This window comes from Carex rostrata, chromosome 23, assembly GCF_964058835.1.
Source record: "Carex rostrata chromosome 23, lpCarRost1.2, whole genome shotgun sequence".
Classification (NCBI taxonomy): Eukaryota; Viridiplantae; Streptophyta; class Magnoliopsida; order Poales; family Cyperaceae; genus Carex; species Carex rostrata.
Genome location: NC_135940.1, coordinates 6,143,480 through 6,165,611, shown reverse-complemented (window position 1 = coordinate 6,165,611; position 22,132 = coordinate 6,143,480). Strand labels below are relative to the sequence as shown.

At 33.0% G+C, this 22,132-nt stretch overlaps 2 protein-coding genes across 8 annotated transcripts; one reads left to right on the top strand and one right to left on the bottom strand.

Moving 5' to 3' along the window:
- The first annotated feature begins 8,089 nt into the window (after positions 1-8,089).
- On the top strand, positions 8,090-9,010 carry LOC144574915 (transcription factor CPC-like). Of its 4 annotated transcripts, none has more exons than XR_013518309.1 (3): positions 8,090-8,280; positions 8,389-8,476; positions 8,799-9,010. XR_013518309.1 is itself a non-coding variant. In XM_078325020.1 (3 exons), exons 1-3 carry the CDS (start codon positions 8,226-8,228, stop codon positions 8,884-8,886), a joined length of 234 nt encoding a protein of 77 aa, XP_078181146.1. In that variant the 5' UTR covers positions 8,092-8,225; the 3' UTR covers positions 8,887-9,010. The 4 variants fall into 4 exon arrangements, 3 of the variants coding, with proteins under 3 accessions (XP_078181146.1, XP_078181144.1, XP_078181145.1); XM_078325020.1 differs by having other exon boundaries at positions 8,092-8,280; positions 8,386-8,476; XM_078325018.1 differs by having other exon boundaries at positions 8,093-8,283; positions 8,386-8,476.
- Positions 9,011-13,744: 4,734 nt separating this feature from the next.
- PNG1 (peptide-N-glycanase 1) lies at positions 13,745-22,132 on the bottom strand. 4 transcript variants are annotated; one of them, XR_013518234.1, is made up of 17 exons: positions 21,956-22,132; positions 21,812-21,865; positions 21,165-21,332; positions 20,517-20,615; positions 20,166-20,252; positions 20,002-20,084; positions 19,292-19,405; positions 19,014-19,068; positions 18,844-18,930; positions 18,340-18,395; positions 18,182-18,241; positions 17,844-17,931; positions 16,112-16,837; positions 15,448-15,530; positions 15,253-15,355; positions 14,725-14,856; positions 13,745-14,091 (listed from the first exon to the last, which is right to left on the bottom strand). XR_013518234.1 is itself a non-coding variant. In XM_078324440.1 (17 exons), the coding sequence occupies exons 1-17, from the start codon at positions 22,031-22,033 to the stop codon at positions 13,980-13,982; spliced, it is 2,163 nt and encodes a 720-aa protein (XP_078180566.1). In that variant the 5' UTR covers positions 22,034-22,129; the 3' UTR covers positions 13,745-13,979. The 4 variants fall into 4 exon arrangements, 2 of the variants coding, with proteins under 2 accessions (XP_078180566.1, XP_078180567.1); XR_013518235.1 differs by having other exon boundaries at positions 15,448-15,521; XM_078324440.1 differs by having other exon boundaries at positions 15,448-15,508; positions 21,956-22,129.

Genomic DNA, 22,132 nt, shown 5'->3' with positions numbered 1-22,132 from the left:
TGGAAAATGAATGTATTAAAATTAACTTAAAAACTCACACATTTGACCGCTTGACTTTATACTAAATAAATTTGAAAAATTATAAATTTTGATGTAAACGTACAACTAATGAAGCAGATCGGTTTGGATTCACTGTTTGAAGTCGATTCGATAGGTTTTGGAGTTGGTGTTATATAGGCTGAAATGACACTGATGTTTATGAAATATTGAATATTCCTTTTTTTTTTTTAATTGGTCTCTTTTGATCAATTGGACTTTGACAATGATGGTGTTTTAACAAGGTTTACATTGACAGCCATTGTCACCTGCCTCTCCCTTTATAAATGTCTAAAAAATATAAATAGAGACCAGTATATATGCAGAGGGGTCCCACAATCTCTTTTAATTATTTACTAAAAGATTTCTTGTCAATTATCATTGTCTATTTCTTAGAGTCAACGCTGCCCTCTATGATTGGCTTGTCCTTTATTTTTCAAGTTCAATATATTAAACAAGAGGAGGGTTCAAATGCCTCCATTTCTTGTGTCTCCATCATGCTTCAGTTTTTAAAAACTTTAATAACTCAAAATTGAAATCTTAAAATTCAAAATAAAACCGTTGGATATGAACTATATCATTTTATCTATACACATGTAAAAAAATATGGCATTTCAACTTTGTTTTGATTGTCATCTTGAGCTTGTAAAAATGTATACAAATATGAATAATTTCTAGACGTTGATTTTTCAACTTGTTAATTCATATAAAAACAAAATCAAAATGTGATAATTTTTTATGAGCACATAGAGAAAATAACATAGATTACATCTAACAGTTTTATTTTGACGTTTAAGTTTTAAATTTTAAGTTATTTAAGTTTTTAAAAATGGAGGCATGATGGAGACACAAAAAATGGAGGCATTTGAACCCTCCTCATTAAACAATCCCTCCAATATTTTGGAACTATATATTTTTTTTTTCGAAAATGTAATTAGAAATACTAATTTGTTAAGCTCTTTAATTAAATTTCATTACATATTTAAGGCCTACATGTAGCACTTTAAATTAAGTCTCTTATAGGCCAATATGTTACATTAAAGACAGTCCCTAGATAGCTAAACGTGCACAAAATAAATCAGTTTTAAATAACAAATTCAAGTTATTATATATGATCAAGAATTTAGACAGTTCAAGGATAAAAGTTAAAAAAATATATATTTTTGATATGTTCATTATTTTAATGATTTTTATCTAGGGGTGAAAACAGGCGGATACAAATTAAGCGGATAGTGGTAAAATCATATCCATACTCTTTTCATTTTTCGGATATAGATAGGAAGCAGATGTCAGACAAATACATATACGGATATGGATCGGATCGAATGTTTATTAAATAATATAAACAAATATTAAAAATTACAAAAGTTTATAATATTTATCTAATTATAATAGTGAATAACATAATTTTCATAATATATATTAAAATATATGATATATATCTACTATTTGGATACGGATAATTGAAACATAAAATCATATCAGTATCCTTATCCACACAGATATTCAGATATCAGATATCCACATTTAATTTTTTGAATACAGATCAAATATTATTCATACCGTTTTCACCCCTATTTTTATCCCGTCTTATGATATAGAAGAATCACGTCATATTACTCAAGCCATGGATAATTATATATAGCAACTGTAAAAAAAATACAATGTGGCACCTACTATATAAAAATATTATCTAACATTATCTATGAACTATTGAACCTCTACGAAAATATTTTTATTTAATAAAAAATTTAAATGAATTTTAAAATTTAGAAGGGTTGAAATTTAAATTTCAAGTCTTAACTTTATTTTTTCTGTCGACACAAACGAGAATCAAAAATTTAAATCACATATTTTGGATGGATTGAACTTCTAAATAGAAGTCCTCAAACATTTTTTTAATCTTTTTCCAAGTTAAAATAAGTATAAAACTGAATTTTAAATCGCGGTCTTTGTCCTTTTGATATGAATGATCTCACTGGTACCACCTTAAATTTTTTATGGAAGATGGACAGCCTTTCCAGGACAGGGTAGGTACAACCCCAATGCACGGTACAGAGATTCCTATGGAGGATGGAACCAGTGAAAATGACTTACAGCTACAAGCTGTGTGATATCTTATTTTTTTAGGGGTCATGTTGTGATTTTCTAGTGTTGTTGCTTGTCAGTAGGTAGCTTGATATGTTAGGCTGCAGGATGGGTGTCTTTATTTTATTTGTTTTAGGTAGTTTGTTAACAGGTATAGCTTATTTCCTGAATTTTGTAATTTCTGTTTTTATGGTATCATAGGTGGCATCTGAGATCTGATTCAATGTTTTTGTATTGGTTTTTCTTTAATGGAAAATCGGTGGGATCTCCACTTCTTTCAAACAAACAAAAATTGCAGTCTTTGTAAATTATAAGTTCGTTTAATATTTTTATAAAGGTTCAATTAAAAAAATATTTATTAAATAAAAGAATTCTGAATTCTCTACATATTTGCTCCTTATTTTAATTTTATTCAATTTTTTTGGAACTACTTATGGAATTAGTATTTGTACTTTGTTTAGTAGCTATTCTTGAGGTCAAATTTTGTAACTATTCTCAATAGTAGCTATTCTTACGTACTACATACTTTCATTTTTAAATAAAGGGTAAAACAAAAACTCTATAAATTTAAAATAAATTTTAATAGAAAGAACAATAAATTAGGTAAGTTTGTGTGATTTTAATATATAAAAGGGTGTATATAATATTATGATTCCTGAAAGGAAAATATACATAATTTTAATTTTTTTAAAGACTATATAGTAAACTCTCCCATAATTAAAAGGTAAAGGGTCACAGCGATCCTTCAGAGTCACTTCCTTGTTTTGTTCTTTTCTAAGCCTAAGAATTTTTCTCTCAATCTCATCAATATTTCACAGCCCTGTTTCCCTAATTCACACTAAAATTCCTTGAGGGAAAACTTGGATAAAATTAAAAAAAGGAAAAGCTCAACTCACGTGAAAAGGATAGGTGCAACGGGAAAGAGAGAAAGGGGTCATAATTTGTGATAGAGAGAGAAAGAGAAAAAAAAGGGGGGAGCTTAAACGAAACGATTGGCCGGTACACAACTTTTCTTCTTGTCCTGCAGTTTTTGTTTTCTTCTTGGAATTACATGAATTCTCACTTTGCGGGCCTCACATAATATAATTAATTATTATTATTTTTTTTCTCATACAAGTCATTAATTATACACACCTCATAATTTGAATATTCTCTTCTCTTTTCTTACCACTTCCGTCCAGTAAATTATCACCTTCTCTAAATTTTAATGTAATTTCTTATTCACCTAATTTACCTGAACGCAATTAATACCGTTTAGCTCGTATAATTATCAAAGTGCATGACTTGCAATTTCTAATTCATAGGGATGGCCCGGCCCAAATCCTCGTGTATAAATCTCTGTTGGGCCTTGGTAACAGTTCGGCCCAAAAGACCAGTTTATCACCGACTCAACCATAATCACCTTTCCTAACATCTCTTGGATTTTCTCTCTGTTTCGTTCAAGCGAAAAATGGAGAAAAACCTAAACAGAGACATAAATGAGCTAGGGGTGGCAATGAGGTGGCACATCACGAGCTGGATCTAGCTCGTAATTGACTTATTACAGCAACTTAATAAGTCGAGTGAGCTGAGATTTAAAAGCTAAGCTGAAATCTCAGCACATGATCGTCACGAGCTAGAGACTGAACCGAACTTGCTCATTAACTCGTTGGACTTTATTAAACTATTATTATAAAAATTTTAAATAAATAACTAACAAAGTCCATCAAATATTTACATATATAATCCAATTAATCAAATATGGCCCAAATTCATTTTAACATACAAATTCACATAGAATAGAATGACAAAAATTTGCACAAATCCATAAAAATTCATGCATAGCTAAACTTTACGAAATAACAAAAATTTATACTAATTCATACTTGGACCGAACTCGACAACATTAATTAGTATAAAAATTGAGATAGACACATTATATTGAATAGTCTTATGAGGGCTGCTTTTCGGTTTTCCTTTGAATTTTTACATTGAGATAGAGGACATTATATTGAATATAACATCAAAATAAGTACAAAAATTCTGATTGAGAATCAGAGGATATATCAATTCAATTAATGCATTAAATTAGATAGATCCCGCACAATATATAATGAAGCAATCATGGAAGTATATATTAATTGTGTCACTTTTTATAATCCAAAAAGAAAAATGTATCATCAGGCTGTATAAAGTCAAATGGACAAAAACACATGTAAAATGAGTTCTATTACTGAACTGGAGCTGATAGTGATAGGGTTGCTGAAATTTTTTGACTGCTGCCTCTAAATTTGACCTCACTTTTTTAATGTTCAAACAGAGGCGCAGTAGGGCTAAAAAAAAAATCTAATTAGGCAAGATGTAGTAGAGAGCTAATACATTCTTTTACAAAATTTACTTAACTTCACCAGATATGAAAGTCAGGTATAAGAATATTTTCGACATGGAATAATTGAAAAAAAAAAATCATAATAAGTTTGCAATATCTAGAATCATATATAGTAGCCACACCCTCCTACTCCTTTGCTCTCCCCTGTGGTTACAAATCATCATTGCTTTGTTCAAGATCTCTATGGACATTTTATTTGTTTCCGAATTGTTAAACTTTTTAGAGCAAGCATTTGAGTAGAACTAGGGTGTTCTTAAGTTCACCAAGTTTCTTGGTGAACTCAAACTTAAAACCCATCAAATCGGTCTCAAATGACGAATCTAAACCATTGAAACCCGCCTACCTTACGAGTGATGTGTCTACATGTGAAAATTTTAAACATTCGAATTAATTTAGTATAAAGTCAAGTGGTAAAAAAAATGAAAGCATCAAAAAAATTTCCTCCGGTTTGTACTGAAATGTATAACGGAGACGTCTGATCATCAGCAGATAATTAAACACAACATTCTTTAACAGATCATGATAAAATTATAAAATTCACTGTTTTTGGCCCACACACCTTTTGAATTCATATCCTTCATATCACCTAAGGTAACAGAATATTTATGTTTAGATCCGGACTGTCAGATAAGAATCTGCACGACTATTAAATGAGCCCCATAGATTCCTCCTCAAATCAGATTGCCTGAAATTCAAATCAGACGGTCACGATCTAAGTATAAATGTTTTGTTACCTCAGAGGATATGGACTCCACACCTTTTAGAATTCTGTAACCTCACTTAGGATTTGAATTTGTTCTTGCTGGAAAAGATGCATCTTTGTTAGGTGAATATTAGTTTAAAAAAAGTCTTTTTAAAATACATCAATACATAATCAAGTAATTGTTCGCAACAAAAATTAAGAAACCACCAACTTCCTTTTTTTTTCTAATTTTTATGATTAGAATTATTAGGTTTCTTATATATTTATTGTGTATTAACTGTCATGCAATTTGAACATTATATTAAATATCGTCTTAAAAATAAAACGTTATAAATTTTAAAATATATGATGAAAATGATTTTCATCGGACATTATTTCTTTTTAGATGTATGATGTGTACAAGTATTTTCTAGGCTTTAAAAATTTGAAGTTATTTTAACAGTTATCAAGATTACCATGTCAGTTTGTCACTTTGTCACTTTGTTGTTAATAAATCCTTCCTTTTTAATTATCAAATTGAAACTGAAACGTGTGGCCACTGGTGTTGCAAGCCACTGATATAAGAAACAAGTTCCTTTATTACATAATACATTATAATGTGCAATGTGACGTGACAAATATGTTGTGACATAAGTACATAATATGTCATGTTATGTGAAGTGATAATATATTTTTTTAAGCTATATAACATGAAGTGCCAAAATGACAGAGAAATAATATGTCGTGTTAGTCACATGTCTAAGAATACTATGACTATGACGTATTAGGATTTTTAATTGTTCATTAAAAACAGGAAAAAAAAATGTCAATTTTTTTAATGTTGAAACCTTTGTCCGGGTTTTAAATTTTATTTAAAAAATATTAAGAAACTTTTAAAATTATTACGGGACGTAACGTGAAGTGTTAAACTGTAACATGACGTTACTGTGTGCATATACATAATCACATATCATTTCATGACGTGTCACGAACTGTTTAGTGTTGTGATGCGTGACATGCGTCAAGACCAATCCGTCTGACTGTGCCTTACCACATAGGCGGACGCAACTTTTTACAGGATTAGAAGTTGTCTACCTCTGAAAATTAAAAATTAGTTATCCTTATATATATTAATTAGGTTTGTCCACCTTTAATTTCTTATCTGTCTATCTCTGTATCGCAGTTCAACTTCTTTTGCAGTTCAATTGTGCCCCAATTCGTTTAGAAAATAAAAATCTGAAGAAAAAAGTTCATCAGATACAATTTGTTGGGAAAAAAAAAAAAGAACAGAGCGAAGAGCGATTCCAAATGAGTAAAAGCGTGATTTGAAAAAAATAGAAGCAGCTTAGGCATAGGCAAAGGCGGAAAGGAAGGCACGATTCATTCGACAGACATCCGATTCAGTACATACTCAGGCGGAGGCGAAAAAAAAGTTACGAAGATGACTCAAATCTAAACCCGTTTAGAAAAAAAAAAAAAAAAAAAACGAATTCGATTTGCCAAAGAATGCAAAATATTATTAGGAAACTTTTTTTTTTTTTGGCTTCAAACACGCCCGTAGGCAATTATTATTAGGAAACTTCGAACTCGATATCTGTCGACTTCTGAATCAAATGGCTAGACCGCTCACCGCTGCCGTATCATGTTATTATTTGTCTAAAAAAGGTACGTCGCTCACTGACTCAACACAATTGAAATAGACGGCCCAGATTTAATTTCAGCCAGTGCCCGCTCGGAATAGCATAGGGGCAGTAGTATTCGTGCTTTGAGATTCGTGCTAAGTTAACAATTCCAATTTGAAGCCTTTCGATTCAATTGTACTGAGTCAGTAACTGAGGGAATGTGAATGTCGGTTTTGGTCCCCCTCGTGGAGAAAGAATTCGGATTACTTTAAATTGAGGCTCAATTTTCTGCTTTTTACTGACTACTGTAAAATTGGTCGCTTGATTTCTTATTCACTAATTCACATTGTACGAATAAAAATTATTATTTCTCCATAAAAATTATGATAAATTCGGTTATGTTAGATACATTTTTTGGTTAATTACTTGAATGGGCTCGTTGAAAGTATAATATTTCTATGTGAACATAGCACACATCTCCGAGTTTTTTAAAAATACCCAAATTTATAAATATTTTATTATAAATAACCACATTTTTGTCAAAATTTTATTTTGTCCAAACCGTACAGATTATTTACGGTTTTAATTAAAAATTCAAACCGTAAATATTCCTTACGGTTTGATTTTTTTTTTTTTAATTTAAAAATTCGGACAAAAATAAATTTTTTAATTTGGGTATTTTTAAAAAACTCGGCACACATCTGCTAGAGTGCTGGGCTTAATCTATCATCTAAGAATTTTAATTTTCGCTGATATGACATGTCGATGTTGGCAATGAATATTGTTTATTTTTTGCCAAAGTTTTTTTCAAATATCTTCACAATAATTCAGCTTCGAAAGAATTATTGTTGTTTATTATATTTTATATTAGAAAAATTATTTATTAATGAAGGTTTTATTTTTAAAATATGATAATGTTAGGTATAAATAATATATATAATAAAAAAATGATACGATAAGTCATGAGAAAATTTCTTAATAATATAAAAATAATTGTTTTTTTTTTTTTTATAAACACGTCCACTTTCAATGATAAATAAAATATAAAAAAACAAAACTTGAACCCACTAAGACAAACTATAAAAGGAAACAAACAAACACACATACAGAAGACATACAGTGCTGTTTTCTCCAACAACCAGTCAAAATGCGCTTCCAAAGGCCTCTTGAATTCTCTGAGAAAGAACAAATAAAGCATCTATCTACTGGTCTATCTCCCCTTCTCAACCTCCATTCTTTCTCCTCCTCTCTTTCTCCTTGTAATCAAATTCAATTCCAGGGTCTGACTAACACACCTACTACTTAAAGCATCCATCATCCCCTTTGCTCCATAAGGCAATTCAACAACCCCATCATCTCATACCCTTATCAGTTATTGGTTGGGTTTTACTGTTACACGGTACAATAATAAAAGCATTTATTGGAGAGGATGGATAAGATGGATATTGATAGCTCTTCTGAGGATAACTCTTCTCTTTCCAGAGGTGGTGCGTGCTCATTTTCTCTCTTTGTATTTTCTTTTTTTTTTATCTGTAATTTAGATCATGTACAGTTTGTCACATTTGGAATTGTTTGATTTTGCTTTTTAGCAGAGGAGAGTAGCGAGGATTCAAAGACTGATCAGTTTTCAGAGGATGAGGAGGCTCTCATTGCCACAATGTATAGATTGATTGGAGAAAGGTTTGTTTGATTCACATTTGTATTAAGTTATTCTTGGAAGACACATCATATATAATTAATGGAAGCAGCCGAAACAAATGATGTGAATCAAATTTTTTTTTAGTGACCCTTAATTTAGAGCAAATATTGGAAAATAACGACAATTTGTAATGATTTTTTGGTTGAACAATTAGTACCTTTTCTTTTTTTCTCGAGTAATTGGGTGGCTGTCAGTTATGATTTTTTTTTTTTGAAGAATTAATTATTGGAGTTCAATTTTGTTATGGTTTTAGTGCTTAATCGGTTGCTTAATAAAATGAACTGATGGTTCATATTTAATCAGGTGGGCATTGATTGCTGGAAGAGTACCAGGAAGAACAGCTGAAGAAATTGAAAAATACTGGACAAGTAGGTACTCCTCAAGTGAATAGTCTAAATGGAGATGATTCTGCTTAATCGGTGCATAGCTGGTGTCTTTTGATGTAATTTAATTCCTTGTTATATGAAGAAAACATTTGTGTTTACCATATTATATTTTTTTTTCTCTCTCTTTAATATCAGTTCTTCATGTACTCTTCCCATTAATTATAGTTTGATTGAAATTGTCCATGAAAAACCTAGTTTCGGTATCTTTTTTTGTCTTGTATCATCCATAGAAAATATGCACATCCTGTAAATTATTCAATGTAATTAATTGGAGCACCAACATTCCAGCAACAACACGAGTACGAGGATGTGTCTATTACGCAATGGTCCCACCAATCCGCTTGTGTCCTTTACGGTACCCACTTATTCCTTGCTCGTGAGCGCCTGAGTCCGCATCGTCTGCGTTAACTCAGAGAATCTTTTGAGTTAATACATCTTGGTCATTGTAAATGGAGCCCATCTAACGCAGAGAATCTTTTGAGTTAATACATCTTGGTCATTGTAAATGGAGCCCATCTGATCTCAGTCTATAATGTAGAGGTCTTTAATATTAGTGTATATCTATTTTGTACGAATTTTAAAATCTATCAGACGGTTTAGTTAACTCAAAAAGTTTATTTTTGAGTTAATGCAGAGGATACGAATTCTGATCGCCTTGGGTCGATCCCTTAAAGTAACCCAATCTTTGGGTTTTAGATCAAGATCGTTCGATTAGAATCTGTCGATCGAGATTGCTTCGGGGTTTGAATTCATGTCTCGGAATATGTGCGTTCCACTTCGGATAAATCATTTCAGATTCGAATCGGACGGTCCTGATTTAAAACCCAAAGATTGGGTTACTTCACTTGATCTGAATTTCCCCACCTTCGAATTCATATCCTCCCATTAAAGGACAAGAGAAGCATTAGAATTAGTGGATCCGGACCGTACTTTTAACTTCTCACGTATCTCAAAGCACCAAATAATATTGGCCCTGCGTTATCTCCAAGTAAGCACAAAGAAGCATAGCATTAAGTTAATCTAAATCGTAAAATTGTGACCCTACCATTCAATATTTAAGAGAATATTTATTCCATCCCGTCTTTTCCTTGTTCCTTCTCTAGATTATTGTGGACTCTGGATCCTCTAACAAATAACTAAAAATTTTGAATTTGAATCCGGATCATCCGAAATTAGAAGTTTGATAGAATGTACGGAACATTTTTAATTTTTATGCTTAATTTAATCTTTAAATGTAAATTTTGAGTTACCTTATTTATAGGGATGCATGCAATCAACATCGTAATTGAATATGGAATGGCATGTCATCACACAAGTTATATGTAATTATAATCATTAGATCTTGACTTGACTAATTGTTAAATTATAAATTAATTAATTAATTTAAATTATGAAACAAATTATTAAGTATGACAAACATAATTAGTTATATTCAAATAATACATGTGTGATCACGACATAACTAACTAGAGTGGGAAAAATAGCATGGTGGAACCGGCTCCGTCACGGAACGGTACGGAACAACACAGTTACAGTATATAATAGTACGATATGCCTTTCAGTTACATGCCGTGACTCGCATACCATGATCATCTTTTGAAACTTTGGCACAACACGACATGTTACATGAAAGATCTAGTCACGACACGTGATCACACGAGTCACGTGTAACTTATATTATGATCAAATAGTCACACGAGTGACACGAGGCACATTTAGACGTAGCATGACTATTTGCGTGCCGTGATCATTCCTTAATGTGTTGATCACAACACGTAAAAAATTAACTTGATCACAACACAGTACGATAGTACGATACGGAATCAAAATCACGTGTTAACTGTAGCATGGCATGGTATGTTTTTTGTCCACTTTATAACTAACGTACCGTAAACCGTATCAAATCACAATGCATGAAAATTTAACGCGATTCACAGCACGAATTTTATACGTCCTACTTATGTAATATGAATTCGTTATCCGGTGGCCCTGTCCCGAGGAATCCGTATCCCCTCAGGTACCTGAAGGTACAATGGGAAAAAGAACGGTCATAATTTAATCCCAGCCGGGTTAAAAAGAATACGGTGTCTATTGTAGATACTAGTATCGTGCCCGTGCGTTGCAACGGAATATATTAGAAAATAACAAAAATTAATTCTCAAATAAAATGACATATTTTCATTAAAAAGTTAAATCAATGAAAAATAATTTATTTGACAATATTCACAAATATTAAAAAAAAAAAATTGGATCTAAATACAATATTGAATGAATGATTCAATTTAGCTACACATGTAGAGATGATCGAACTGAAATGCAATGATACTGCTGCTCGACAAAGTGGTCGCATGCAGTCCATGTACGAGATCCAAAATCACTAAATTAGATAAAAAAATAAAAATAAAAAAAGAGGTGCTATGTGCCTAGGGCTGCTAATGAGCAAGGTTCGACTCAAACTCCGCTTGGCTCAAATGAGAGAAGCAAAATGACTCGGCTCCTACTCGGTTTGATTTTGAAAATAAAAACCCGATTCGGCTTGGCTCAACTTGGCTCATACCATATTTGAACCTAGCTCTAATTGAAGCAACAAATAGAATTGTAATGGTCCATCCAAAATTTATGAACGCCTTTACTTAAAAGAGAATTAAAGAAGTGCCCCACCAACACACAATTAATTTAAAAATCTGTACCATTGTTATAAACTCGTATCTGCAGCCGAATATCATCCAGTAATTAAATTTATAAGATATTAATGGAAATGAAAATTAAACAAAGATATCCACTTAAGAAAATTGACCAAATTTATATTGTATAGCTTTTCTGCTTCATAAGACGCTACTTGATCATATCTGCGATATCTTGAAATATCATCAAAATTAACATGGATATCTTTGTTAGAACTACCAAAAAAGAGTTAAAAGATCCACTAAAAATATATGCTATGATTCACGACACTTTGTATGTTTTTTATTTGCACCCACAAAATTACATAATTTTGTTCCTTTGAATCCTCAATATACGCGCCAACGAACAAGTATCTACTATCATCCCTCCAAAAAAAGAACAAGTATCTACTATCAAGGGATGGCATAAATGTATTTTTAATATCTGATTTTATCTTTTTCTACTTCAAGCAACCTATCTCGAATCCTAACAGATTACACTCAAAACTAATAAAGTTATAAATCAAACTCACACTCAAAACTGATTGACTTTGGGTTAGTTGGATCGATTTGCTTTGAGAATCTCTGACCTCGGAGTTTGCTTGGGAGTGAGTTTGAGACATTAACTGTACCAAAAAAAAATGTTTCATCTCGTTAGAAAGGAATATATATAACAAGCTTAAGGACAATTAAAATAGATTAATATACGTACCTTTTCATGAGTCAAAGAAAGGCAAATGAGTAATCTAAGTGTTTAGTTAACTTTCTATATATATATATATATATATAGGCTGTGGCTAATTTGCTGCCGGCAGCATTTCTGCCGGCGGTGCTGCCACTGTTTTTTCTATTTTTTGTTGTTCAAATGACAAATCTAAACCGTTAGATGTTTAATCTATGTTATAATCTACTTGGAGACCAAATTTTATATTTTTTGAAATTTTTTTTACTATATATTAAGCTGGTTTGAAAACCGCTGATTTCAATGCTGCAGAAATTTACTGAAATCAGCAGTTTTCAAACCAGCTTAATATATAGTAAAAAAATTCCAAAAAATGTAAAATTTGGTCTCCAAGTAGGTTATAATATAGATTAAACATCTAACGGTTTGGATTTGTTGTTTGGACATCACACGGCTAAATATAGCCCCGGCAGCACCTCTGCTGAAATGCTGCCAGCAGCAATTTAGACAGACCCTATATATATATTCAAAAGTTTGGCTTAATTTTACAAAGGATGGGTTTTTCTTCCTAAAATTGCTTATCAACCATGTACCAGTTTTGATATGAAGGTCTAACGACAAGGAAAAGATACCTTAGCGAGTCAACTCAAGTTGGAATAGTAATAATGAGTTGTAGAGCTAATTCGAACTCAGCTCGTTATCAACTTGAGTTAACTCGCAACTCGTTTAACCAGTCAAGCTCTTAGGTATTGTTATACACTAATATGTGTTTATCTATACAAAAACAATCTAACATAGAGATAATAGCTCAACTCAAAACAAACAACAACTTATAATCTAACAATTTTTCATACAACTTAGTACATGAGTTATAAATGAGTGAGTTAAAACGAGCCATTAACGAGCGAGTTATGAGCAAGTTGCAAGTTCGAGCAATTTTGTACATCCCTATTCCAAATTAAATTACTTACCCTATTTTACTCATATTTTACACTTAGTTTGGCAATTTAATTTATAATTTAATCTAATTGGAGAAGTAAGGTGTTAAAAAATGCATTTTTATCAATAATAATGAATCCTACAAATGAGATTAATCCATCTAAAAAGACGAAATAAGTTTTTCCAAATTAACTCAACTCTTACTCCATCTTACTCCTCTCACATTACTCATTTAACTATTTAAGTGTACTCATTTAACTATTTAAGTGTGAAGTTTACTCCATCTTTTACTTCACAACCAAACAATCAAACATGACCAATGGTACATTACACACATAATTGTGCAACAATTTTGTTGAACCTATATAAAAGGAGAGAAATTGTCGCATCTCATTTTGTATTTTTTTTTACCGCTCTTTGAGTATTTTCTCGTATTCTAAGTATGCAACCTCTTTTTCTTGATTTAATAAAAATTTGAATTAGGCGTGACCCACTTGCATACCAAAAAATAAAAATAAAACAATAGGTAACATCGAAATTATACACCTCAAGTATATTACAAAAATAAGAGCAATTAGGTTATGAGAGACCTTATTTCAAATAAACCGAAATAAAATAATTATACATCTGCTTAATGGGTAAAACATGGTACCTCCAATGGCTTCATAAATATACAAAGTAATTAGTTTATTAAAAACCTATATTACCATCTCCCCCATAAATCAGGAACACCATTGGGTAAAATGAGATAATATAAGATTACTGAAAAAATAACAAAATACAAGGGCCATCTCCATGTTTTACCCATTTTATTTTACAAGTTCTCTGTTTTTGAAGAAGAAGAATTGGGTGCCGCATATAAATCAATAGCGCCAATCTGAAATCTTGGCTGTGAATTACAGTCCCTTACAGAGAGAACCCGAAATCTGTTTAAAAACGTGAAAGCACTTTATTTTAACAACAAAATTCTTAACAGAAAACAATATAAAGATGAGGATGCAAAATTGAACCCCTGTCTGGCATTGAACCTCAACTTGATCTTAAGCATTTAAAATTCAATTCTTCTGAATTTCATTATTTAAATTCAGGGTTAGCGTAATGGCAATGACCCTAAACCCTAAGCACCAATGACCGAAATAAGAGTCAACTCAACTTAACAAGAAATGGTCCAGACAGACTTTTTGGGGTTATCTGGATTTCTCAACCTGCTATTAGGTACCAGGTCTGGATTTCCGGACCCACTATTAGTCAAGTTTGGGTTAAAATTACCAGCTCATGGCCTAGCCAATTATCCGGTTTGGCACATAATTAAATAAAACGCCCAACATGCGAACAAACCCAAGTTCTTCATTAAAAAACGTTTTACACAAAAAAATATAAAGATTTGCGCAAGATTGAGTCGTTCGGTTACCGGAAAACCACTTTGGGTCAGCTGGACCAGCAAAACTTTCCCTCGTACTAAAAAAAAAATTGACAACCTGACCCAACCAACTGCCACCTCATCATGAATCCGACCTTGTAAAAGAATACTATGACATCCTATAGAGAAATCAAAGTACCTGAATGTATTAGCAACAAGACGAGTCCCTATTTTGAATGACTTGCGCGAGAAACGGTTTTTAAACAATTGAGAGCTCTGCCTGTCTATTACTGTCCAGCTGGAGCCTCCATCTGTGCTCGCTTCAAGAACCCTACTCAAAGAGACCCATATATTTTCAAGATAATGGAAAATATCACATAATCCCCCATATACTAACTGCAAAGTGAGAACCCTATGCCTAACATACAAAACAAGTTCTTTATACCCCCCATATACTATTTTCAGGGGTGAAGACAGACTTTCAAGCTATGGGGTCAAATACAGATTGGGGTTCAATCCATTTATAATTTTCATGCCAAGTATGGGGGTCAATTTTACGGTACTCTTAACATTTTACTCGAAACTAAACAAACATTCATGTAAAAGTGTACAAAATTTTTGAAAAATGAATGGAGGTCAATTGACCCCCTTTCACTATACATACATCGGCCTCTACTTGGTTGTATTGATGTTCAGTAGGGGAAAACATAAATTTGTATAATCTTACCAATCCATAGGATCCCGCTCAGGAGCATCATTAGCTGACATGAGATCATAAGATTCCAAACTATACATCTGACAATCGGACGCTTTGTAAATTAGCCAACATCCTAGAAAAGTCATAAACAAAACAATAAGCTAGAATATGCAAAATTGCTAGAAATTTGGAATAAAATAAAAACATGTTCCTTTGATTGAGTACCTTTCGCTCCATTAGGTTCCTCCCATTTGTTAGCACGAGTGCCTTCAAATGCTGCTGTAGCCTTGACCAACAAACTTTTGCAACTTAATACAGGAATTAACATAAAACAAACAAGAGAGTAATTAGAGTGAGGCTATGGTACTATGCATAGCACAAATTAGTCCGTACTACGGATCAATATTTTTGTTTTCAAAGTCCCAATAGTCAATCTGAACCGTTTAACGTGATTTTCATATAAAAATTTACTTGCAAACTAAATATTACATTTTTTTAGATTTTTATTACTATTTGTTTAGATAGGTAGAAAATCACTACTTTTGAATGGTCTAGAATCTTTAGATCAAGTGATTTTATACCTACCTATTAGATGTAGTATGCTTGGTAACAAGAATAGATAATCTGTAACCGAATACAGTTAGGTTAGTTGCTGTTACAAAGCATACTCTATCTAATACTATCTGAAAAAATAGTAATTGTTTTTTTAAAATGTAAAATTTGATAAACAAGTACATTTTCATATGGAGATCATGCTCAACAGTTCGGATCAATTGTTTGGACTTTGAAAATGGAGATATTAATCCATAGTACCGGGCAATATGCACTATGCATAGTACCGTAGCCTCACTCGAGTAATTATTAGTTAGAAAATTAACTATTAGCATACTATTCCAAAAGGAAGCTGCTCGCCACTTGCAATGACCATACCGGAGCAAAGTCGATTTGGTTTAGGAAAAGCTATTCCATCTCTCTGATAAACCCTATTCTTGTAACTATTTATCACCTCGTCAACCAAATCCAGTGCAACAGGCAGAGCTAAAGAGGTATTTACTGGATTCCCAGTTACAGCAACTCTGACCACTCCATCATCACCCCATTCACCCTTCAAGGAAAGAGAATCTAACAATTTTTCAATGCACCCCTTCATCTTCTCAGAAATTTCGAAGGGTTTCAAATCTAAAGAAGTTTTTCTCTCCTTGAAAGGTCGACTTTTAATGTCTAAAAGAAAATCCTTTAGCACCTCCATAACATCAGTGGTTCTATCTCCAAGTTGAGACAAGAGGAGAGAGAAAGCATCATATATAGCTGACACATGAGCATCTACACATTTTCGTACGGAACAAGATGACAAACCCAGTGCTTCGGTTTCAGTGAGACCCAGTTCAGATCTTGATTTGCGCCACTCAGCCGATCCACTTTGCCTCCCTGGTAGGGATGATTCAGAATCTGAATTAAGATAAGATGCATTTTGAAGCTCATCTAGTTCTCTCCTGTCCCGATCAGCCAGAATTGAGAGGGCTTCAGCTGAGTAATTTCTACGGCATTGTTTTGTTATTGAAGAGAGAACAGAAGCAACAGCACTTTCAGTGGCAATTATTCTTCTAGAAAGAACCTATGAAAGGTAAAGTTCAAAAATACATGGATATCACGTATATACCCGAATAAAACATGTATATCATCAATAGCCCTTTTCTTCAAACTACCCAGACATACCCAAAACTGCTCCTTCTGTGGTACTTAAGGTAGCAGTAGTTTGAGTAAAATTTTGATTAGTTAGGAGAGGGGTATATCTTCGATAAGTTAGGAGTGAGGTATATCTGGTTGTTGCTTGCATATAATGAGGTGTATGGGATATTTCAAGTTTCGAGTTTAAATTGTACTTCAATATAACTTACAACAATGATTGAATCAATGAAATCTTTATAACTTAAATAATATATATATATAGAGAGAGAGAGAGAGAGAGTGTGTGACTGATGTGCATTCGAATGTATATGGGCCGAAATACATACGGCCCAAATTCGACTTTTCAAAATCCAAACGGTCGATCCGAACCGTTCATCTTGTTCTCCATATTAATATGTGCTTGGAGACCAAATTTTACATTTTTCCGAATTTTTTTACTATTTATTAAGTATTTTACAAAATTATTGATCCAACAGTGGCTGCTGATTTTACTGTTTTGTTAAGTCACCGTTGAATCAACAATTTTGTAAAATACTTAATAAATAGTAAAAAAATTCAGAAAAATGTAAAATTTGGTCTCCAAGCACATATTAATATGGAGAACAAGATGAACGGTTCGGATCGACCGTTTGGATTTTGAAAAGTCGAATTTGGACCATATGTATTTCGACCCATATACATTTGAATGCACATTAGTCACTCTCTCTCTCTCTCTATATATATATTTATGTATATATATACATAGAGAGAGAGAGAGAGAGACTACATCCTACGAGTTTTAGCTCACCAACTTACAAGCCAAGCATCCACATTCCAAATTTAATTTTCAAGTTGTTTTGTAATATAAAGATCCTTGGTGAGCTTAAGCTTGTATTAGCATTACTCAATTATGAAAAAATATAGAACAATGATGATATATTGTGGTTTCGCACCTCATGCCACTTCCTGGTATAGCGTCTTGTAACATCATGAACTCCATCTTTGGCGATACCAATGACGTAATTAAGTTTCTTGCCCCACCTTAAGAAAGTACAAAGGAGTATTTAATGTATGCACAAAATTAGCAAAGTATTCAAGCATGATTTAACTGATATTCTGGTCAATAAATCGTAGCAAATGCAGTTGTGTATTAGACCGTGCACAGCATAATTTAGATTGCATCAACGCCCCCCCCCCCCCTCCCCCACAAACCCCCCCGCCTCTCGTGTGAGCTTGCGATTTATTATTTCTTTAAAAAAATAGCAAGTACAAAAAAAAACAAAAGACATACCCTTTCTCATACAACAGTGGATTATCATAAATACCTTCACACGGATCGAGATGCATCCATCTGTAAATAGAAAAAATAGATAGCAATTAAAAAAAATAAAAATAAAAACATGTTTTAGAAAAGGGCCAAGGGGAGAGATGCAAGTTGGACTATATCACCTTCCATGGACTTGGGAATAACATTCCGTCCATACATGATCAGTGAAATCCATAATCTGAAGAATGAAATGTTGGGGTTAGATGCGGAAGCATTTAAGGAGTAATTTCGTTGAACACCTTGTGGGCATACACCAATACCCGACCAAATGGAGAAACCATTATTTTTCAGTTAAATCGCCCATTATTTTTCTGTTCTAGTGAAGTCAAAACTCCATTACTCAAAGTGTCTTTCGCTTGAGTTCACATTATATTTTTTCTTTTAAAATAATGAACTCAGCTTGTGCTCCACTGTAGAAAAAAGGTAGTAGTTCACAAATTGGTATGGGAAAATAAACAATTAAGTGACAATGCCTTTTTAAACTAGTAAACTAACAGCTGAATATTTTTTCCATATAACCTTTACTTTATATGTTGGATTAAATTTGCAATATTGTATAGTTTAAATGTTGCAATATAAAAAGAAAAACCTCACAACAACAACTTATATTCATTTGATAAACTAACCAGGCGAGCATCATATCCAAAGGCTCGACAGTAAAGGGTGAAGCAGTTGGCCCACTCACCACAGCGACCCCTCCTCGTTTCTACAAGCTGATAAAATGTCCCTAAAGAATCACATGCATTCATTCACTAAAAAAAGAAACTAGCAAAAAGACAACACAATGATTTCATACCTTGAGAGGATCATTATATCTTGGAAAACGAGTTATACTTGAACAACGGTTGCACCTATAAATAAAAGTCATGACCAATGCCAGCTAAGTGTGCCTCCAACTATCATCATTTCATGTACTATGATGTTTTCTTTTTAAACATATGAAAACAAAATTGGCAAGTTATCCAATGTTAAGAATTGATTGTTAAGTTTCTGCTCTGCCTGAATCTTATATACTTACACTCAGAACAAGGGATACATTTACCAAAGGTAACATCATGTATTTATTTTTCATACCTATAAACCTCAACTCTTGAAGCACCATACTCAATCTCAGAAGGAAGTGGAGCACCCATGCCAATATTGCTTGTTTCATGACCACATTTGTCGCAGGGAGGTGCATTGACCCAGCTAAATAAATATAGCCGTAATGAGAGAGAGATATTACCATATGAGTGTACTTATTTTTTAGTATGGTTCATATATGCAAACTTGGATCAGAACAATAAGTATACATCCATGAAAAAACAACATCTTCCATCAACATTTCACAATTGACCAATTAATTTTGGGTAATTTGGGTGGTTGTCTACTGACTATGGGAAAATTCATTGCTCGGTTACAAGCAGGGATATGTTGTATTCTGGTCTGAATTCTTTTTTCTGGTAAGATTTGAAAAGTCGTATTTCAAAAAATAGGAGAGACGATACTCTGTATATGTCGCACCTACTTTTTGTCTAACACAAACAGTAAACAATAAGTCAGTCACTAGTGAATTTATTGTCTAAAAGATTCCAAGTACAAAAATATAACTTTGTTATGTATGTGTCAGAAAAAAAAAGGTAGGTGGGATGTAAACTTTGGTTACATCTTTCCTATTTCTCAAAATGTAATTTCCAATTCTTAGCAAATAAATTTTGGAAACTACTATTATTAAATATAATTTGGTAATCTAGTGGCTTATTTGTTACACCAAAAAAATTGAGAAGTTCAAAGTAGAATTTAACCTGAAAGACTGTTTAAACCACAGAAGTAATTGTAGCAAAAATGAATGATCCTTTTCATCTTTTGATGGGTTGAAATTTCCTTCCTGCTCAATTTTTTTTTTCAGTTATACAATGGTCCTCTCAGATCCTTCTTTTTATGATTTTTAAAGAAAATTTAGGTGCACCTTAGCTAATGAAACCAAGGCCTTCTCCTCGAGCTCATCAACTGGAACAGTTTTCCGTGCAGCCTCTTGGCGTATAGGGCTCTCATACTAATTCCAACAAAACAAACAATTGAAACATTGTTCAGCTGATACAAAATCAATTTGTTAGGTTTTGATAACTGAATTGGGGCTCAACTGGTGCAGAATTGATACAGCTAGTGTCATCTCGGTATTAAGTTCTGGTCAAATTTACACATCATTGCATAAATGAATATAGAATATTTCTAATTTTACTTTTAACAAGTAGATTTTACAATCATCGTGTTATACTGTTATGCTATAGTCTGTTATAATATAACATAAAGAACTCACCATCAAAACCTGCTTCACGTAAGGTTCAACCCTACTCCTAAACTGTTCGCCATTATCCATCGCACTATACTGTTGTAGTAGGAGTGCCTCCTCTTCAGCCTATCAGTTGCAGAATAGAGAAATCAGAAATACAAAATAACCTTAAATATGATTTCTCCACTTCGGTATTACACTTAGGCGTATTCATTGGATCCGGTTTATTTGGTTTTCAACCGAACCGACAAATTTTGGAGAAAATGGTTTCATTTTCGGTTTAAATGGTTCAGTTCGGTTGAATTTTTCAATTACTTCGGTTTTTTATATTTGGTTTGGTTTAATCTCTCATATTTTGGTTCAACCAAACAAACCGAAATTCACTTGATATTTACTTGAATTACTTCGGTTTTTTATATTTGGTTCGGTTTAATCTCTTATTTCGGTTCGACTGATATATATCTTGATATTCATTTTTATGATTATTAAATGTATCAGTGTATGTATTGCGTTTAGGCCTTTTGAAATTTAATCTCTCTACCAAACAAACCGAAATTTACTTTGCTTTTTTTGGTTCGGTTGTTGTTTAGTTGACAGGTTTAATTCGGTTGGTTCAGCTAGACTTTGAAAACCGGATAAAATTTTGTTTTGAGTATACGTTTGAACACCCCTAACCTGCAACACCCGAGCCAGCTCTTCATCAGACATCTCTTGGGACTTTGTTGACTTTGATGACTTTGATAGATCCTTAGCTTCTTCGATGGAGACCAATCTGAGCTTAGCAGATAATGCATTGAGATCCGTGCTTTCATCGACAAGAAGCCATTCATCTTCTACAAGTATCTTTTAGTGAAGGACAGAGTTACTGTAGGTATGTACTCGCAAAGTACCCAATTTATTTTCATGAAATCAAAGGTACTCTAATGGATTTCTGAGCAACAATTTCACATGATGTTTTTTTTTTTTCCCCCACTACCACCTTAATGGTACCTATTCCTAGGTACCAGTATCAACTCTCTACTACTGGGCACATAAGCCCTACTGACACCAATTCTCAAATCGGTATCAATTACCTACAAGCCTGATATCTACTCCTTACCAGTCTTTCCCATTTTAGTACAAGTTTGACAAAACAGTAAAACACGTATGCATAAAATAAAACTCAATTGCACTAAAATTTAGTATGATCCAGCAACACAATAGCACAATATTCCCTCCTTCAAAGTGCAGAAACAGTTTAATCCTAGTGCTAGGTGCTAATGTGGCAGTAGACAAATCCGTACCAAAATAAAGAACAAAATTTGGAGGGGTAGAGAAGATACCTGTTGATCACCAGGTTCCACGGAGGTCAGAGAGAAGATCTGGAATTTGAGAACCTGTGCACAGAAAAAAAGATAAGGGTCAAATTACAAATGCGGCAAGTTTTCAGGGGTCAAAATTAGAAATGAGAAGACATCAAGGGACACCTCGAGGCCATCGTCGGTGTCGTATTCGATTGGGAACTCGTCGCCGTTGTGGCGGAGCTTGAATTCCCGAGCCACCATTCTCTCCCTTGTCTCTTTCTCTCCTCTCTCTCTTTCTCACTTCAGACGAGGAAAGGTATCGTTGATTTATTCTTCGGCTTCCTGTGGTCGATTATTAAA

Bases quoted from the DNA above. Each gene is read 5' to 3' on its own strand.
- PNG1 (XM_078324440.1), bottom strand. From the start codon at position 22,033: ATGGTGGCTCGGGAATTCAAGCTCCGCCACAACGGCGACGAGTTCCCA. The intron at 18,931-19,013 runs GTATGAAATCAT...ACATTTTATCAG, and splicing joins GATATAATGATCCTCTCAAG to CTTGTAGAAACGAGGAGGGG. The intron at 14,857-15,252 runs GTAAGATTATAC...CTCTTTGAGTAG, and splicing joins GAGCGGGATCCTATGGATTG to GGTTCTTGAAGCGAGCACAG.
- LOC144574915 (XM_078325018.1), top strand. From the start codon at position 8,226: ATGGATAAGATGGATATTGATAGCTCTTCTGAGGATAACTCTTCTCTT. The intron at 8,284-8,385 runs GTGCGTGCTCAT...TTTGCTTTTTAG, and splicing joins CTCTTCTCTTTCCAGAGGTG to CAGAGGAGAGTAGCGAGGAT. The intron at 8,477-8,798 runs GTTTGTTTGATT...ATATTTAATCAG, and splicing joins TATAGATTGATTGGAGAAAG to GTGGGCATTGATTGCTGGAA.